Source organism: Vicia villosa, linkage group LG4 (assembly GCF_029867415.1).
Source record: "Vicia villosa cultivar HV-30 ecotype Madison, WI linkage group LG4, Vvil1.0, whole genome shotgun sequence".
NCBI classification, from domain to species: domain Eukaryota; kingdom Viridiplantae; phylum Streptophyta; class Magnoliopsida; order Fabales; family Fabaceae; genus Vicia; species Vicia villosa.
The window spans coordinates 44,259,812-44,280,071 of NC_081183.1; the positions used below are offsets into that span (position 1 = coordinate 44,259,812).

Sequence of the window (20,260 nt, forward strand, 5' to 3'; positions counted from 1 at the left end):
GACACATCTTTCACTTGTTTCTTCCAGCTTTGTCCTCTTTTGTTTTGGAATTTGAGCATAGCAAACACATCCAAAAATTTTAAGATGGTTCACCGACGGTGTTCTTCCACTCCAAGCTTCAAATGGAGTCTTTTTCCACACGACCTTTGTTGGACACCTGTTCATCAAATACACAGCAGTGTTAACGGCCTCGGGCCAAAAGGTTTTAGGTAAACCTTTCTCAAGTAGCATAGATTTCGCCATCTCCATCACAGTTTGGTTCTTTCTTTCAGATACACCATTTTGTTGAGGTGTATAGCCAACAGTGAGCTGTCTTTCAACACCTTCATCTTCACAAAATTTGTGAAATTCATTTGAGGTGTACTCCTTTCCTCGATCACTTCTCAGCATCTTTATAAAGCTGCCACTTTGTTTTTCAACTAATGCTTTAAACTTCTTAAAGAGTACAAACGCTTCAGATTTTTGTCTCATGAAATATACCCAAGTCATGCGGGAAAAGTCGTCAATAAACAAAATAAAGTATCTGTTTTTGCCATGAGACAAAGTATTCATAGGACCACACACATCTGTGTGTACAAGTTCCAACACTTATTTGGCTCTCCATGCACCTTCCTTTGGAAATGGTCGCCAGTGGTGTTTGCCGAGGACACATCCTTCACACACACCAGATTTTTCTTGGATTCTTGGCAGCCCATACACCATCTTCTTTTGATAGAGTAACTTGAGACTTTCGTAATTCAAATGCCCAAGTCTCCTATGCCATAAACACGAGTCATTCTCTTCTCTGGCCATCATGCTTACATTTTTATCATAGTTGAAAGATAGTGGAAAGCTCTTGTTGCTAGTCATCTTCACAACGGCAACACTTCTTCTTAATGAGTCAAAAATTCTGCACTCTCTATTCTCAAAGTTTAGAGAATAGCCGTGCTCCAGAAGTTGTCCAATGCTAAGCAAATTTTCGTCTAATTCTGGCACATAAAGCGTGTCATGTATGACTTTGCTTCCTTGCTTTGTGGTGACTCCAATGCTTCCTTTCCCTTTCACTTCGACATGTTCTCCATTGCCCAATTTAACTTTTGAGCCAAATGAAGAATTAATGTTTATAAATGCTTCCTTCTGTCCGGTCATATGGTTGCTACAGCCACTGTCCAAATACCAAACATTTTTACCTTCTTCATGCAATGCTTTTTGACAAGCAAAAAACAAATTTCCTTCATCAGATTCTCCTTCTGCGTACGAAGCATGTTGCTGATTTGCAAGACGACAATCCTTTTGAAGGTGTCTGAATCTCTTGCAATTGTCACATTGCGGTTTTCCTTTGTTCCGACAGTCCTTCTCGTCATGAGTGCCGCTGTTACAAATTCTGCACCATTTGTTTGATGCTTCATTCCATCTTCCGCCATTTGCGCCTCTTCCAGATCTGCCACGTTGGTTTCGACCTCTGCCTCTGCCTCTACCAAATCGGACACTTCTAGAAGACTCACCTCTAGTTTGTATTTGGGGCTTATTTTCACCATTGTTGGACTGAATGTTGAGTTTAAATTGAAAGGCACTCTCAATTGATTTTTCAGAATGTCGTAACATCCTTTGCTCGTAGGATCTCAAAGACCCCATCAACCCTTGAACAGTCAAGGTTGATAGATCCTTGGTTTCTTCTATCACACCCACCATTGGGTCAAATCTTGCTGTCCTCTTTGAATCATTCCGAGAACTCCAACATCTGTGATCTTCTTCTTCTTCAACTCTTCAAGCCGTTGGCTTGATTCTTCAGCTTTTTCTTTTGATTTTTCAGCATCTGTTGGTGTCGGTTCTTCATATCCATTTTTGACATACTCTAGAACATCCAAAGATGTGAATAGAGTCTCCATTTTAACAGCCCAAAAATCATAGTTCACTCCTTCAAATAGAGGAACTTTGACATTGCTGTAAGTTGCGGAAGGGTTGTTTGTAAAAACCATAACTTTTGTTGTTTTTGCTGCAGCTGTAAGGATCTGCAGCTCTGATACCACTCTGTTGGTGGTATTCTAGAGGTGGTATGTGACAAATTATGGTGTTGCAGGATTCTGCAGAGGAAAACTGGTTTTTGACACTTTTTGCACTATACTCCCACTGGTGGAAGATATGCTTTAAAACTGCACCGGACACTTTTCTCACTATACTTCCACTGGTGGAAGATATGCCTTAAAACTGCTATTTTATTGAATTCACCACCAACTGCTATGTCTTTCTTAACATTACAAAGCCTTTATATAGGCTTGAATGAAAACTGACTTAGAATACAATAAGATGATAATTAAGATGAGGACTCTTTGGTTCTCTCAATCTTAATGATACAATTCTAACATAAAGACAATCATTATAATGTGATGGTCACACTTCTTTCATAATGCTCACTAATAGTGGTGGTTACAACACATTAATTTTAACAGTACAGTTTATTGCATTTTGTAGTTGGACTTTTTGGCTTTGGCTAATATGCATAAGGATTTTCCTTATGCACCATGCATAAGCATACATAAGCCATTGAATCATGTTTTTTAATCCAGTATTGAGTATTGAGTATTGAGTGGTGAGTATTGAGTATTGAGTATTGAGTAATAACAATTGATGTCTAGAATTTGATCCAAAGGTCCATAATAATCTATGCACGGTAACTGCACCCGGACTTTTTCATTATACAATTTCACTTTCAGATACTGAGCAAGAATAACAAAATTTCATGTGCGCGCATCCAGATTGGAGGAATGCATCTAGGGCATCAACATATGGTCCAAAGAGCGTGCATTCAAGCTTCATACTACATGAATAAAAAATAAAATTAGTTAAACGACTACAAACTGTTAAAAATGTTATATATGACATCAAATATATTACCAATGGGACTCTAACTCAATAACTTTAAATTTAGTAGTTAAACGATTCCTTTCATAGACCCTCTCCAGTCTAGTTCCAATCTATGTAACAGCCGTGCTATTCTGCCAATTCAATTTGAATTGGTGTTTTGTGGTCCCAAAAGCTCCAGTATTAGCAGCGACACCAAAGGACTTAAAATTATACGCAACTCCCTCGTGAATCTTATTTTCAAATCGAGTCAGCAGAGCTTTTCTAACAGAAGCTTGGATTTTGTCACCCTATAAATTTACAATAGACAGAGAAAAATTAAACCCAATACTAAACAATATAATACAATAGACCAAGAAAAATTAAACAGGACAACAACTAACCTTCTCATCCATGAGAACCATTTCCATTGCAAAAAACTTTTGCTTCTAATTCATATCTGGTACAAACCACAGACGAATAACTCGAATGTTAATGTTCCACGAATCCTTTGCAGGAGTAATTTCCTTCACAATGTTTTGTCCTACGGAAGCCATTATTGAAACCTGACACAAACTGACACAAACATTTGAAGGAGAATTAGTGAATATAACAGTGATATGGAAATTGAAAACCGTATGAAATTGGAGATGAAAATTGACCTATTTATAGATTTATAGATACGAATCCAAATAATTACCTGGAAATCCAATAGATGATATTGATAATGTGCTGACTCGGGTTTGGGAAAAGATAAACCATTGATGACAACTGAAGTGAATCGATGGAAAGATGCATCCAAATGCATCGAATATGAGATGAATCAAGAATGGAAAAATAAAAAACATCGAATTCTTGAGGACCCGGGGTCGATTGGAAGTGGAAGGGACGAATTGACTTGGTGATTTATTGATGAACACAGGTTGCAAAGCGGCGCGACATTGTTGAATACTCTTGTGAAGCAAAAACGACAAAACAATAAGTTTCATTCATAAGCCCAATAAAAATTTGAATTTGAATGGGCCATTTAATTAATTTGAATGTGAATGGGCCATTTAAACATTCTAATAAAAATTTTAATTTTTAAATTAATAATAATAATAATAATAATTAATATGGAAATCTTTCCTTTAATAACAAAAACAATAGCTTGTAGTCTAATATGTTGACACTTGACAAAGTTGTCCAAATACTCCTTTTTCTTTATTATTTTTAATGATATTATGACGGGTCACTGTCCTTCGTTTTCTCTCTAAATATCAACTAATTAGGAAGTTTTTATGAGTGAAGTCTTGATTTAATTATTCTAATGACACTGTGTAATAAAGTAGCATCGTTATATTAATATAAGACCACATTTGCTCAGCGCACAAGAAAGATATTCAATTAATCTATTCATATTCTTGTAGTACTCCAATCATGGGCGGACCCACGTTTAGGCTTACTGTGGCTATAGCCACACCAAAATCATACGTTTTTTTCATGGACAATGGCAACTGATAGATTATTAATTATAGACAACATTGTAGAGCCATTTTGTTTTATTTAAAATTTATTATTTTTAAAAATTAATGATGGAGATGGCTTATTGACAACATTTAATTGTCTTAAAATAAATGATTCATTTTATCATAATTTTTTATATTTAAATTCGAAACATACATCATATACAACAAAATAATACAAAACCAAAATAAATTTTGAATAAAGTCTAATTGAAAAATAAATCTATCATATAAGAAGAGTCTCCCTCCTCCTGATCAATTGGCCTATCCACATAAGCAACTCAGTCCACAAAATTCCACATCATTCTCTCATCATTCCCTCTGCATTGTGTGCTGCGACAGTTATGACTGTGGAAGTTTCACCCTCTCAACTTCTCATGATTTTGCAGTTACGCATTCTTCACTTTCTCTGCCTATCCACGTTCCAAACTGCTTAATCACAATAATGACCTGTTTAAATGGCTTTCATATTTATCAGTCACTTTCATTCTTCTCCTTTCCATGCTTTCTAACTTCTGCGGTTATAATTCAGTGCAGTGTGAATTTGCATGATCATGTCTAGGCCTGTTGAGAGAATAGAAGATATCAACGATGGAAAAGAGCTTTGGAAGAGTGTTGTTAGGATTCATCACAGATGGAATGTTGTGTATAACAACAAGGAACATTTTGAAATGATCTTTGTTGACAACATTGGTGATTACCCTGTTTGTGTTTCGACATGTTTATCATTTACGTATGTTTATATAATATGGAACATCTTTTGGTTTCTATCACAGGGAGATGATATTCATGTTGTTGTTCCAGCACCACATGTGTCGGTGTTCACCGAAAAATGCCTATTAGGGCATACTTATACTATATCTAATTTTAAGGTGGTGCCTTATGTTCTGGCGTTCAAGGCATCAGGACACAAATATATGGTAAAGTTTACTGCTGGAACGTCTGTTCTTGATGAAGACAAACATGAGATACCCCGAAATCGATTTATTTTACAAGTTTTCCGGACATCATAACAGGGAAGTTTATCAAAGATGTCCTGATTCGTGAGTATAGTTTTTTGGTGTTTTATTATCTCACATTTTGATGCCTTATAGCCGTGTGAAATTAATATATTTTTTTCATATGTCGTTGGAATGGTCAATAGTATTGGTTATGCACAGACTGAGTCTGGCGCCAAGAAGCAGCAAATTAGCATGGTGTTGCGTGACCACAGGTTTGTTTTTGTTATACATAAGACTCCCTGATAGTAGAATCATGTGATATATCTTAATGTGTTGTGATGATGGTTTAGCAACAACATGTTGAACTGTACTCTGTGGGAATCATATGCGGATCAGTTCATCAGGTTTAACATAGATAGGGTTGCTGCATCACTTCCTATAGTTGTGTTGCTTCAGTATGCCAAAGTGAAAGAAGAAGGTTATTTCATGGTTTATTTAAATCATTTTAAATTAATACTAAAACTACAAAATCTGTAATAAATCCATTGACAAGGTATAATTTGACTTTGCAGGAAAGTATACTCTTTTTGTGACAAACACCTACAATGTGGCCCTTTTATGTGTTGATGCTGATTTTCCTGTCATGAAAGACTTTATTGATAGGTATGTTGTTAGTATCATCCATTATATGCAATTATTTTATTCATGACTTTGATAATGATCCATGATCTGCAGAATGCCTGAGGAGAGCAGGGTAACCCTGTCTGATCAACTCGGAGGGAATTCCCAATTATCCTCCCAGAATTCTGAAAATCAACAGCTGACTCCCGTGCAAAAATTGCTCTCCAAGGCTGTTGTTTTACCTATTGCTGAGATTATTCAACTTAAGGATGTATGTGTTACTATTTTTCCATATTATATTTATAACCTCATTATTTATTGTGATTATTTCTTATATTATCTACTCTTTGTCCAGATTAGATTTTGTGCTACTGTCGCTACAACAAAATTATTAGTCGTGTCTCCATTTGGATGGTACTATCGTGCCTGTCATATGTGTCAATCTATAGCGCGTGGCAACAACCCCCCATTTGAGTGTGAAGCTGGTCATGAAATCATGGCCGAAGTCTTTAGGTTTTAGTTGTTCTCACCTAATCTATGTTGTTTCTGTCATGTTTATGTCGATTCTATGTTGTCTGCTTTTTTAATGGAACGACTTCTTATGATGTTTCAGGTATAAGATTGAGATTGAGGTTACTCATGGGTGTAAAAGCTGCAATTTTGTGTTCTGGAACAGAGAATGTGAAATGCAGGTTATATTTATATTCTGTTCACGAATTAGAATATACTTTCCGATACTCTGCGTACACTAATATAGCAGGTTCTTTAAATAGGATGGAATTACTGATCCATTGGACTTCCCGTTAGCACTTGATCAGTTGTTGAAGTTGGAAATGGCTATGAAGGTTTAGTGGCATCCACGCTGGAAGAATTGTTTCATCATTATGATTATAAAAAATGACCCTATTATCCAGCAACTTAAGGAAAAGTGGGGAACAAATGAGGTAAGCTCTTATAAACTGTCATTCGTTTTATATAAGAGGACTTGCTATTATAACAATCTTTCAACTGATTTTGTTTTTGTTTTTTTAACTGTGAAGGAACCTAATCCAATCCAAATTGTAATACCTGAGACTCTGGAGGTACAAATTTTAAACTGTGGATGCCTTTTTTTTGGTTTCCTATGAGTATATTATACTAAATTGCTATGTTAAACTATATATATATTAAAGAGAGTGTTGATGAGGGTAAAACATATGTTAATGAAGACTGTGAATTGGTTACGGTGAGTTTCAATGCAACACACTTACTTCCTTACATTTATATCAATATTCCTGAGTAATATTCTTCAACATTATCTGCCAGGACTTGGAAATTACATCTGATCACAAGCCTGATGCTGTCACACCTGCTGGTAAGAGTCATTTTCCTGGTGCATCAAGTGAATCCACTAATTTGGACGGATTATATGTTGGAGAACTGTCATCAAACAAGCTTAAGAAGATAATTAAAATGGAGAAGATTGATTAGATCTATTGTTATTTAGTGTGTGTTTTGCTTATGTCTTTGCTATAAAAACTGGATGTTAGTTTTCTTTGCTTTTAAACATGTGTGTGATTTGGTTTTATGGAATAATTAGTGCATGAATACTTACTATGTTGCTTTTGTTATGTTCATTTTGTTTTAAGGATGACTATGGTTTGTGTGTCATATTATATTCAAACTATTCAACTTCGATTACATATTATATATACTATTATCAATTATCCTGATTCTTTTTTATCATATACCATTCATTTCCACACAAACAAAATATTTATCCTACTTTGTTTTTACTGTATCGTATAACATTTATCCCATTTTAACTATACTTCTTATAATGGGGCCTTGGTTTTTATTATTTCAACATTATAAACTTTACATAATGATCCGATGTTGATCGTGATATACTAATGAATATTCTACTGCATGTAGTTAAAATAATAATGTCGCGAAGAACGGTTTGTTTGGATTTGCAGAACCTAAGCATTCTTTCATTATCTTGTATGATGAAACATCTATTGTGCCTCACAAAGAAACACCAAAACTTTAAACATTTGACTATGTTAACTATCAATAAATAATTTTATGACTGACCTTAGTGTAATGCTGCTACAATATTATGTGACAGATTAGATTTTAACTAACAGCATATCAGAGAGGATTAATAGAATATAATAGGAGAACTTCAAAAGTATGTTCCGAAAACGATTATACATTAGATCTTCAAATAGACAAAATATTAGTATGTTCCCATTTTGGCTAAGGTGCTTACAAAATAACATGTTCAGTACATATATAAAAGACATTGTACCAAAAAAACATTCCCAACATATAATATAACTATTAAATTTCAGCTATAGTACAAGGTTAACTGATAACAGCAGTTAATTCATTGTCTTTCAACCTTCACATGGATATACGGAGAGAATCGCAACATACTCCACACTATTGTATCCCCATTACGCAGGTTAAGAGATTTGGAAAATTCGTACCATCCCAACGCCATGTACTTTTCATATGGCTAAGGTATCCCCTTTCTATTAGCTTTGTGGACCTGACAGGTAACAATGTTCTTCGTCCTCACATCCAACAGGTTAATTTCGTCTTGAAAGAGACAGAGGCATCTTTTTGCGATTTCCTTAGGGAAATATTGCATACAGGAAATAAAGAAACCATTAACATTATTGTCATACCCCAAAATTTGTCCATCCTATTTCTCTTAATTCAAACTCAAATCAAGGTACAAAGCTCAAAGACATCCCTCCTAAACAAAGGCTCAAAGAAACTAGGGTTTGCTGTTTCCTGAAGAAAATCAATAAAAAAAACTCCAATACATCACATATGGTTTATGATGTTTCAAACTACCTCCATGACAAAATTCAGGGCTCAATTCAAAGAGTTGGTCACTCAATTACTCAAAAAGTTAACAATCGACTGAGTTGACCTACAAGTCAATTGTAGGTAATGTACAATCAAAACTCCAGATTTTTTGTCAACATCCTTATATTGAAGTATCATTCACCATTTGATCAAGGATTGATCATGGTTCATCAAGGAAAGATAAAAAATCAACAAATTCAAAAGTTTCTAAATTAGGAGAAAGTCAACTAAACTTTGACCAGCCATAACTCCTACATGTAGCATCAGAAATTTCCCATCCAAAGCTCATTTTGAAGGAAATTGAATTCTCTACAATTTTGTCTCTCACATGCCAAGTCTAAAAATGCTTCATCTGAGAGATATGGATCAAAACATTTTAGGTCCTTTTCAAAAGTCAACCAAATGTCATCTTTTTCAAAAGAGCACACAAGGAGCATGGAAAATCATTTTGACATGGGACCAAAAACATTGGTTAGAGGACTCTTCAAGGTTTCTAAAAAGTCCAAGAAATTGAAAAAATGTTGAAGTATAAGGAAATGGCAAGGTGCACAAGTTCACCTATTTTTAAGGGCATATATGAAAAGAAAAGGGTCCAAAACTTCAAAAATTTCCAAATGGGCCTATATTCCTTTTATCATACCTTCATATAGAGCCCATGCACGCCCCAGGAAAAGCTCCTCTTATTTTATTGTTTTATTATTTTTTTATGGTTTTTATCATTAAATTAATTATATAAAACAATAAAATTAATAGGAGATTTTATTTGCTTTGATTCCAATCAAATATGATCTCATAAATGTCAAATATTCAGTGCAAAATCAGGGACAAAAGAATTGGATTGAGAAAGATTAAGATTGGCCTAAAATAGAAACATATGAATCAAATTTTCTCAAAATTTGCAAATCAATGATTGAGTTGAATTTTGTCCAAGATATTTGACCTAATCCTTCTCCTATAAAGTCCAAGACAATTCAGAAACAAAGGGACAAAATTTTCTGCCCTCAAGAACCCTAACCCGAATTGGAAAAGTCAAGCAAAATTGCAAAGGTGACTTCGAGTTTAAGGAAGATTCAAGGCATTCCAAGCAATGCAACACGTTCCCTGAAGGTTTCTGAAGCTGTTTGGATACACACACGCAAACAACACTCCCAGAAATACCTCCATTAAGCCGAGGTTTGTCTTTAAATTTCTTGGTTCGATTTGCATAATCCAAGACGCATAAGCATGTTTTAATCACATATTATCATTCCTCGTGTTGTTAAGAACGTCTCTGGTTCATTTATTGGATGATTGCATGACTGTATCGTATTATGCCATTGTTAGATATTAGGTTTTGTTTTAGGGTTTTTCACCACAAGTAAAATTAGAGCTAATTAATGGTATGGTCAGGTTCGTGAGGTCTGGACGATCACATCCATGGCCTCGCGAAGAATTTTTTGTTGCGTTTGCTTGTATTCGTAAAATTGCAGGGGCTATAGCCATGGAAGTGCAACCGTAGCTAAAAGTCTGGTTTTTGGCGACGGCTGGAGGTTAGGGATGAAGGCGTGGCAGCCAACCATTTGCTTGATTAAAAAAAACGCGCACGCGTTTGGTTTATAATTCAAGCAGATCCAGTGTTTTATGACTCACCTGGATACTATGCGTCTTCGCTCCACAGCCACGTGATCTTACCTGTCCCTGATCCAACGCATCTGGCCTTGCGTGACCACCGTGGAGCTCAGCGCCATGCCACACAGGATTGAAAGTTAAGTTTTTCATAATTTTTTTTATTTTTAATTATATAACCTATTATTTTATTTTTATTATATATATATATATATATATATATATATATATATATATATATATATATATATGTTTATATGATTATATTTTTTTCCAATAACATTTTTTTTAACAAACTTATTCTTTTCTAAATTCTTTTTTTTCTTTTTTTTTAAAAATAAATTTATATTTTAATTTATTTGATTTAAATTATTTTCTTTTATTCAAATAATTTTATAAAATCATAATTAATTGCTTTTAATTAATAAAAATTATGGTAAGGTCATATTTTTAATCAAAATTTATTTTCCCATCGATTTCATTAATTAGGTTGAAAAACCAATAATTAATTAAATTGATTATTTATTCTGTTATTTTTATTCGTACCCTAATCAGGGTTTACGAAGATCACGCCTACACTAAAAAAAATTTCTTTTCTTTGTGTAGCTTCAGGGTTAGCATCAGGGTTTCCTCCGACTACGAACCATATCAGATCAAAGCTAAGTCCCCGATTCTATTTTTTTATATTTATTTTTTCCTTTAATTTTAACTTAATTATTTTTCCTTTTAATTTCAATTAATTTACTTTTGCCTTTCTGATCAATGAACTAGCCATACACTTACTCTTTTCCGTTTACTTCTTCCTTTTCCAATTTCCAGGGTTAGCCAGTCGGTCAAAGCTCGATTAGTCGGTAAACCTAGAAACTCATCCTTTAAATTTTTTATTATTATTACTTATGCCAAACCCTATTGCGTTATTGGGGTTTAAGTTTATTGTTTTTTTCCTTTTCCCCATCCCTATGGTGTATTCTGTATCTGCTTCGAGGTTGTATTGTGTGGCCTTGAAGGCACTTAAACTGTGATATATTATATTATTACTGCGTGGTTAGTAACTTAGGGAGTGGTAACCCTGAATGGAATTAGAATCACTTAATTACAAGATAAATTATTTTGAATCTGATCACGTGATTGTTGCACCCACACACCTTTTATGGTACCCCTCTTGTTGCCTGTTGCCTGTTGCCTTGTGTTTTAATGCAGAGTAGCCAAGTCCCTCGAATACAAGGATACCTCAGCAATGTTTCCCTCGGTTCATTCAAATCATAAGTCCCTAATGATGCTGCCTTCGATTAGCTAATATGATCTCGTCCCTCGATGTTGCCTACGAAATGCTAAGGTATCCTCTGGTTGCCTAAACGAAAGGCTATTTTGATCCTTCCCTTAGACTACCTTCCCCTCTATGGCATGGGACAGTCTTATGGTGAACGATAATTCGACGACCCTTCAACCTCCAAATGGAAGGACTTCCTTACCCTCTTATGGTAGGGATAGCCTTGAAAGACTATAAAGAACATCTTTCATCTAACCAGGTAATTGCCCCTAATTGCCTTGCTCTGGCTTAAATCTTTTTCTTACATCTTTTTCTAAAACACTCTCAAGGCTACGCTCATTTACGAGCTAAAGTCCTTGTTTCTTCTCCTTCTACATTTCTTTCAAAGAGCAAAGCAATTAAGAGCCCATCGAAAACCATGGATGCAAAGGGTGCCTTACACCTTCCCTTTGCATAAATTACCCCCGAACTCAGTTTTTTATTTAAAAGGTTTTTTCTGTTCTTTTAGCCTTTCTGATAATTTGGATAAAATAAAAATCGGTGGCGACTCTTGCTTACCGCGACATTCCGATAAAGTCAGTTCACCGTATTACAGAACTGGCGACTCTGCTGGGGATAAATTTTCGAATAAAAGAGGGGTTACCTTAAAAGTTTAGGATTCACTTAAATGTTTTCTATTGTTTGCTTTGTTTGCTTTATTTTTTCAGGGCTGTTTTGGTTATTTTGCTGTGTGAAAGATCCTAACCCGGATCTGAGTACCTTAGGTAAATGGCATGAGATCAAGGAGACTGCACAGCGTATACTGATGTGGTTGATCTGATGGCCATCATTAGTGTGACACATTGGTTTGTCTTGGTGTTCCTTGGGATCCGACCTGAGGAAATGCTTGGCTGCCGCGTGCTGTCATTAAGCACTAATTTGCCCTTAGAACCTTAGTTGAACTTGACTTTGGCCTATTAGAAAGTAGCGAGATAGATGGCTTTGGTTCCGACTGAAGTTGGTTGATACTCGAAGCTACACTCATATGGATTGGACTTTCAGGACCTTTTCAGTTGGCGATTCGATTGCCGAACTGAGATAAGCACCTTCGAGAAAGGTCAATGATCTGAGCTCCCTAGAACCCGATCTTTATATAGGACAGGTTTGAACCGACTAAACTTCAGGGGGATGGTATGCACCTCTGGACTACATGCAAGCCTAACCTTAAGGCAATATTGTGTGACTTGTTTGTGTTTGTTATCTACTTGACATCATTACATCATAAGCATCATAACATCATGACTAACCATTCGAGGACCAAAGAATTCATCTTTGTTCTATTTTGTAGGTCATGGAGACTAGAAACACCATTCGAGTTAACTTTGTGAAGATACCTTCCGAGCTGAAAGAGTTGGTATTAGAGATTCCTAGAGGTTCCCGATTCACTGAAAGACATGGTCTCTTGCCCACTTTGGTTACCTCAGGTTTTGATGAAGAGATGATGAGCGTACTGTTTCAATTCTTTGATCCCGAGCATCATTGTTTTACATTTCCAGATTATCAGTTGGTGCCTACTATGGAGGAGTTTTCTGACATACTCGGACTCTCTATCCGAGATCAGATCCCGTTCACTAGTTTGGAAGAAATTCCAAAATTGGAAGTTATTGCTTCTGCTTTACATCTTAAGAAGTCTGATATCGAGGGTCATTGGGAAACCAGACGTGGAGTCAAATGATTCCTCGCTAAGTTCTTGTTCGGAAAAGCTTGCATGTTTTTGAAGACCATGAGTTATCAAGCCTTCGAAGAAATTTTAGCTTTACTCATTTATGTGCATGCCATAAAGATATTTCTGACACGCAACCCAGTTCCTACTTTGCTTGGAGACATCCTATACTCTCTTCACACTCGTACTATGAAGAAACGAGGGACTCTTATGTGTTGCATACCTTTGCTATCTAAGTGGTTTATTTCGCACTTTCCTCGCTCAGTAATGAGGAATAACCAAAGGCTGAAATGACATAAAAGGATAATGTCACTTTCTCATTCTGATATCCATTGGATTTCCTTGTCCAAAGAAAAGGTTACCATCATTGACCTCTGTGGACAATATCCTAATGTGCCTTTACTTGGCATACGAGGAGGTATTACTTATAATCCTTGCTTGGCGCTGCGTCAGTTTTGTTACGCTCGAAGAGATGGTCTTCATCAGATGCTCATACAAGGGATTATGGTTGATTATGAAGATGATGCTCAGAATCACCGCCGGAAATTTATACGAGCATGGGATATGGTGAACAGAATTGATAGCAAGAGCTTGGGGCAAAGGAACTCCATTCCTTTAGGACCTTACCTCAGATGGGTGCGCACTCGTGCTCAACGCCTCATCATGCCTTATCCATATGTCCTACCTGTGATAGTGGAACCTGATTGTGAGGAAAATGTTCTTCAAGTTATTTCTCATCCAGACATGCCAACTGACATCGAAGAATTAAAGAGATCTTGGATTCAACTAAAGCAAGAAAGAGATACTTTTGAAGCTCAATTTCGCGCTAAAGAAAGGAAAGTATTAGAGCTTACAAAGCTACTTCATGTGGAGCAAGGCATTAACAACTTCATTGGTTCAAAAAGGAAGCGTCCATGGGAAACTTGAAGACTTTATTTCCATCTCTATTATTATTTTATTCCTAGTTTTATTTTATTTCTAGTTTTATGCGTTCGCTATTGTAAAAGAAAATAATAAAACAATTTACAATTTTTTTCCTTAAGCATTATTAATAAAGTTTCTTTTTGTTTGGTTTTAAACAAATTTGAATTCCAAGGTCCTCGAAATATTGCATACGCATAATCATATCATTCATAAACATTACATCACAGGTTTTTATAAAGAAAATACCTCATCTTTCCGCTGTTTAGTTCAGTGAGAAAGAATGGATCTTGAACAATCTGTGAAAAATCTCCAAGCTCAGAATGCTGAATTTCAAACTTTGATCCTGAATTTGTCTAAAGGGCAAGATGAGCTGAAATCCCTTCTGACTAAGAAGGAAAAGAAGACGAAGAAACCTAAGGGTGTTCTCAACCTGGGAAGAAGATTCAGGGGCCCTCTCAAAAAGCCTGAAGAACCTGAAATTCCCAAGGAAGAAGAAGAGGATGATGATGCTAGTATCAAGACCAACGTTGGAAGCAATGTAGGTTCTGCTAATCAAGATGATGATAAGGGAGACTATTTCCATGAAGAAGACTATGCTGATGAGAAGTATAGGCTACTAAAAGAGCGTCTGAGGAACATGGAAATTCATAAGGTACCTGGGCTGGATTTTGAGGAACTAGCACTAGTGTAGAAAATAGTTTTTACATCGGGCGAAAAAGACTTTTTACATCGGTTTTAGGCCCGATGTAAAGACAGGAGATGTAATAAGTCTGAGACATTTTACATCGGGCCAGAGCCCAATGTGAAAATCATCATACCACATCGGTTGAGTTCATAGGTCTGATGTGAAAAACAATGAAATTTTTTATAAAAAAAATACGCAACCTTTTACATCGGTTTTTAATAGTGGCCGATGTAATAGATTGCTTTTTACATCAGTTAAGGGAATAGGTCTGATGTGAAAAATATTGAAATTTTTTATTTGAAAAACATAAGCCACATTTTACATCGGATATAACCCTGGACCGATGTAATAGAGTGCTTTTTACATCGGTTCTAACAAAGCCCGATGTAAAATGTTTTCTGTTTTTTACCACATAATGGCTGTTTTACCTATTTTTCTGTTTTAACCTGTAATTTTTTCTATACCTAAATTTCAATATAAGATTCATATACCACACAGACCAAAGAAGTCGCTATATATTTTTTACTCACAGCACACAGACCAAATAGCTAAGATGCATATATATATTCGTCAAAATATACAAAAATGTTAATCTAGAATACTCAAGTGTTCAAAATGATAAGAAAGGTTTACACACGGTTTTCTACTACAAGATAATTATCTCAAAGAAACATAAAGTCCTTTCGCGCACTTGAAAAACCAACACGCATCCACGAGAAACATAAAGTTATCCTTTATATAACTCAAAGAAACATTTTGCCCAACGGAGTCGCAAATCATACAAATCTTCTTGTGTCAATTCTGTAGGATCATTAAATACCTACAATACGTAAATAACAATATAGAGTTATTCTTTGAAAATTTACATTAAGTTGCAAAACGCAAAGTAAATAACCAATGTAAGTGTTATTTTATTACCTGCACCCAAGATTCAATTATATTGGCAGAGACAATATCCAACATATTTTTCATCACATAGTATCCACAATCATTATTGTTATGTTGTTTCCTTGACTACAAAATGAAAGACATAATTAATGAATAATTATCATAAAATTAAATATAGAATTATAATTTACATCACACTTACATTGGGCTTAAGCCATGTAATAGCCTTTTTTCTATTGCCGTTTGAAATTTGATGAACCTCAAAAGCACTGATTCAAATAAAAATCCATATTCAGCCACATAAAATATGAAATTACTTTTGTAACAAGTTATATATATATATATATATATATATATATATATATATATATATATATATATATATATATATATATAAAATATATACTATATTATAACAAAATTCACATAAAAGATAAACTTACGTTGAGATAATTTTCTTCGTGTTTTTATCAATATCCCAATTAAGTGAACAAAAGAAGACCACGGTATTCTCTCTTGGACACAAGACAAATAATTGCCAATGTTGTTTGTACATGTGTATGGAAATACAAAAGTCAAATAAAATATCTATGTTATCAAAATTAAAAGATAGAAAACAGAATTTCATAAAAACTTACCCATGAACAAGTGGTAGTAAGTAGCAAACTTTGTTTTGCGACATCAACTTATCTTGTACGTATTGCCTAACATCTACTAAAGATCTCGACACACCATCATTATACACACACCTAGCAGGATCCATAATTCTATACACTTCTGATGTGGCATTATCAATACATAGACGATGAATATACCTGAATAATTTTAAAATAAACATTAGATTCAAAGTGATGGGAGATATAACCTATTGAAATTAATAAAAGAATAAAATGTACTTACGTGCTCCAAACTTGCAGAGTAGACATGTCAAGCCAATGAAAACCCATCAACAACTCTCTGATACACTTAGCTGACATATAAAAATGAATGACAGAGTTACAGTGACTTAAATCCATTTCCAAGTGGTTGTCAACCATTTTCACAACCATGAGTAACAATCTATGAACATCGTCAACTTCAACATCTTTTGTGCTTCCTTTTGCAGCTGAACAGCTTCCTTTTCCGCTTGCTTCGACTAATTCCATTTTTTCAATGCATTTAGCATTATCAGTGCTTTGCGACAAACCTATAGACTTAAGTGTCTCCATAAAAGATTGTTCCAACGCCTTACGCTCTTTAACCCACTTTTGTTCTAAATCAGCTCTAAGTTTTGCTTCCAATTTTGATGAAAGTTGTTCAAGTTGTTCATTTACATCTATGTGTTGTCCTTGACGTGAAGAAGACCTTCCAAAGTAAGTGCTTTGTTTATGGTGTTTTCCAACTGTAGCAACCTGCCCTAAAAATTAATGTTTTAGAGTCGCCACCTATTCTACCAAGGCGAATAGGAAACCTCGCGCAGTTAAGAGATCAGGGTAAGATACTATATTCAGGTCGAGGGAAGGTGTTAGGCACCCTCAACCCTTTCCTATGGTTTGCATTATAGGGTTAATATAAAGAAAGGTGACAGAAAGTTATAAGGCAAATGGCAATAATTAACATAATTAGGGTTTATAATTTAATCGGGAAAAAATGAGATTTATGGGGGAGGGGACTCGCCTTGTTGCCAAGTGCCTACGTACCTCCTTAGGGAGGATCAGAGTCTATGTAGTTCGGGGAAGGGTTGTACGCCTTAGGATTTGAATTTGATCTGAGATGGTTGAAAATTTTCTTCAAGGCTTTGGAAATAGCCTATGATAGTTAGGTAATTGAAAGGTTTGTTGGGAAGTGTTTTTAGGCTTAGGGCGTACAACCCTGATTTTAATTTGTACTATTAGCCGCAATAATCAATTGATTCAATTACCATAGTTAACAGATTAATAGTTGTATCATTACCAATTTTAATCGATTGATTCAATTATCACTAATAATGAATTATAGTTTTTAATAATTTTTATGAATTAATTTGTATCGTTACCCCTCGTAATCGATTGATTCGATTAAAAAGAACAATGCATTGAAATGGGTAAAATAGAAAAAAAGTTAATCATCGCGACTAATAAAATAGTCGAAGCCATTTAACCAAATAGAAATTAATTATATTTTAATTAAGTAACATTTTAATTAAACTTATTATTGACCATAGCGATTAATCGATTTAATCGGAATGAACAACAAATTATGATTTTTAATATTAATATCATATATTAACTTTATTTATAAAAAATAATTATTATATATATAACTAAATATTATTAAAAAAAGATTTAATTAAAATAAATATATTAATTAAAATAATCTTAGTTATTAGGGATTATGATTCAATGAGGTTAGGGTAGGGGTACATGTTATGGGGATTAGATCTGGGTGCGTTGGATCTAGGTAAGTGGAGATTAGATGTTCTGATATGGAGGTTTTATGATGAACCCTATAGACATGCGCTCATGGGATCAAGGTCAGAATTCCAGAAAAAATATATGTGGGAGCTGGGTATCGAACCCACGCCCCCAGACTTAGATCACACGCTTGCCAACTCAACCATGGCACATACGCGTTAAAGAAACGCTCCCCATAAAACATATATAAAAAACAAGAAGACATATAGAAACGAGCGCGAAATTCAAAACAAGCCAGTAACGTGAAGACACGTCTTTGTCTTCCTCATATAAACCTGCAACACACTTGTATTTTAGCTACGAATCTGCTACGATTCGTCTCATAGCAAACATACCTGAAAAATAACGATTTGCTCATACATACATATAAATAGCGCGCACCACCCCAGATCTATTTGTCCTGATCATACGAACCTGACCATGCCCTCAATTTGTTCTAATTTTACCTCTAACGAAAACCCCCAATAAAAACCCTAAAAAGCTTAATTCAGCCGTTAATGGCAAAACACGATCGGATCACACAAACTTTAATTGAACCATCCATAAATATTTACAACAATCATATGAATCATAATATACAAGCAAATTATCATGAGCATGCGTGATTTATTGTAATCGAGCCAAATTTCAGAATCACGTACCTGGGCTTATATGGAGAAATTCTGGGGGTGATGAAGCAGAATAATGATCCAGACACGTTCAGAAACCTTTGAGGAACCTTTTACAATCTTCAAAAGCTCTTGAGAGTTCTTAATTCCCCAAAACCGAATCTTGACTTGGAGTGAAAATTTTGCTCGAGAATAGGGTTCTCTCTGCAGAATCTTAAACCCCTACTACATTGGACTATCCTATCTACTTATAGAGGCATCATTTAGGTCAAAACAAATAGCCCAAATACCCCTTAAATCCAATCTTGCCAAATTTTGGAAATTTGATTTTATTCTTTGAATAATAAGCTACTATATTTGGCTAGTATCATATCAATCTCCTCCAATCCACTTATGCATGAAAATTGGATTATATTGGGTCATAAATGTTGATTAAAATCAATCAAAATGCATCTTTTACCAAAATACTTGATTTTCCATTGAATTAAACTATTTCAAATCATTTTAAAATGAAATAAAATTATATATAAATTAAATTAAATAAAAGGTAAAATTCGTGGCATATGGTTTGGATATCTTTTGGATCAAGTTTAAGTCATAAAATATAGGCCCATTTGCAAGAAATTCAATTTGAACCTCCTTTATTTCATATTTTGTCCTCTAAAACTACCCAACTTTGACCAAGCATATCTCGCTCAATTTTTAAGCTATAAGGGAGTTCTAGGACTTTTTGGAAACCTCAAGATGTCCTCTATAAGACACTATGGAACATATTTTTCATTTGGATATTTTATCTTGATCATATCCTCTTTGACAAAAAACTGCTTTTGAAGGATGCCTGAAAATGACCTGTAATCTTTTGCATCATACCTCTCAAATGAAGCATTTCTAGCCTTGGCTTGTGAGAGACAAAGTTGTAGAGAATCCAATTTCCTTCCAAATAGGCTTTGAGTGGGGAATTTTTGATGTTCTATGTGAAAGTTATGGTTAGTCAAAGTTGAGTTGACTTTCTTCTAGAGAAACCCTAATTTGAACCTTTTTGTATTTGTTCATCTCTGAGTTTCTACTGATAAATCATGATTAAATTTTGATCAAATGATGGATATACACTTCTATACTTGATGTTTGATCAATGATCAGAGGTTTGGACCATGCTTTGATTGTGGTTGACTTTTAGGTTTAATCAGTTGACTGTGAATCTTGGAGTTTGTTTGAGCAGGTAACTTTTGGAGTTGAGCCTTGATCTTTGCCATAGAGTTATCTTAGGTCATTATGAACCATAGAACCTTGATGTAGAACCTTATCTTATTGATCTCTTCAAGAGAAACTCAAACCCTAGCCTCAGGAGGCTCTTGATTTAGGGAGTGTTGTTTGGATAGAACCCTCATTGTAGATGG

The 20,260-nt window shown here is 34.8% G+C and overlaps 1 protein-coding gene across 1 annotated transcript; it reads left to right on the forward strand.

The window, feature by feature from the left end:
- The first annotated feature begins 4,879 nt into the window (after positions 1-4,879).
- On the forward strand, positions 4,880-7,357 carry LOC131597139 (uncharacterized). The gene is made up of 12 exons (XM_058869850.1): positions 4,880-5,029; positions 5,102-5,245; positions 5,420-5,538; positions 5,617-5,744; positions 5,839-5,929; positions 6,002-6,158; positions 6,243-6,400; positions 6,501-6,579; positions 6,661-6,732; positions 6,802-6,831; positions 6,928-6,969; positions 7,193-7,357. The coding sequence occupies exons 1-12, from the start codon at positions 4,880-4,882 to the stop codon at positions 7,355-7,357; spliced, it is 1,335 nt and encodes a 444-aa protein (XP_058725833.1).
- The last annotated feature ends 12,903 nt before the right edge of the window (positions 7,358-20,260 follow it).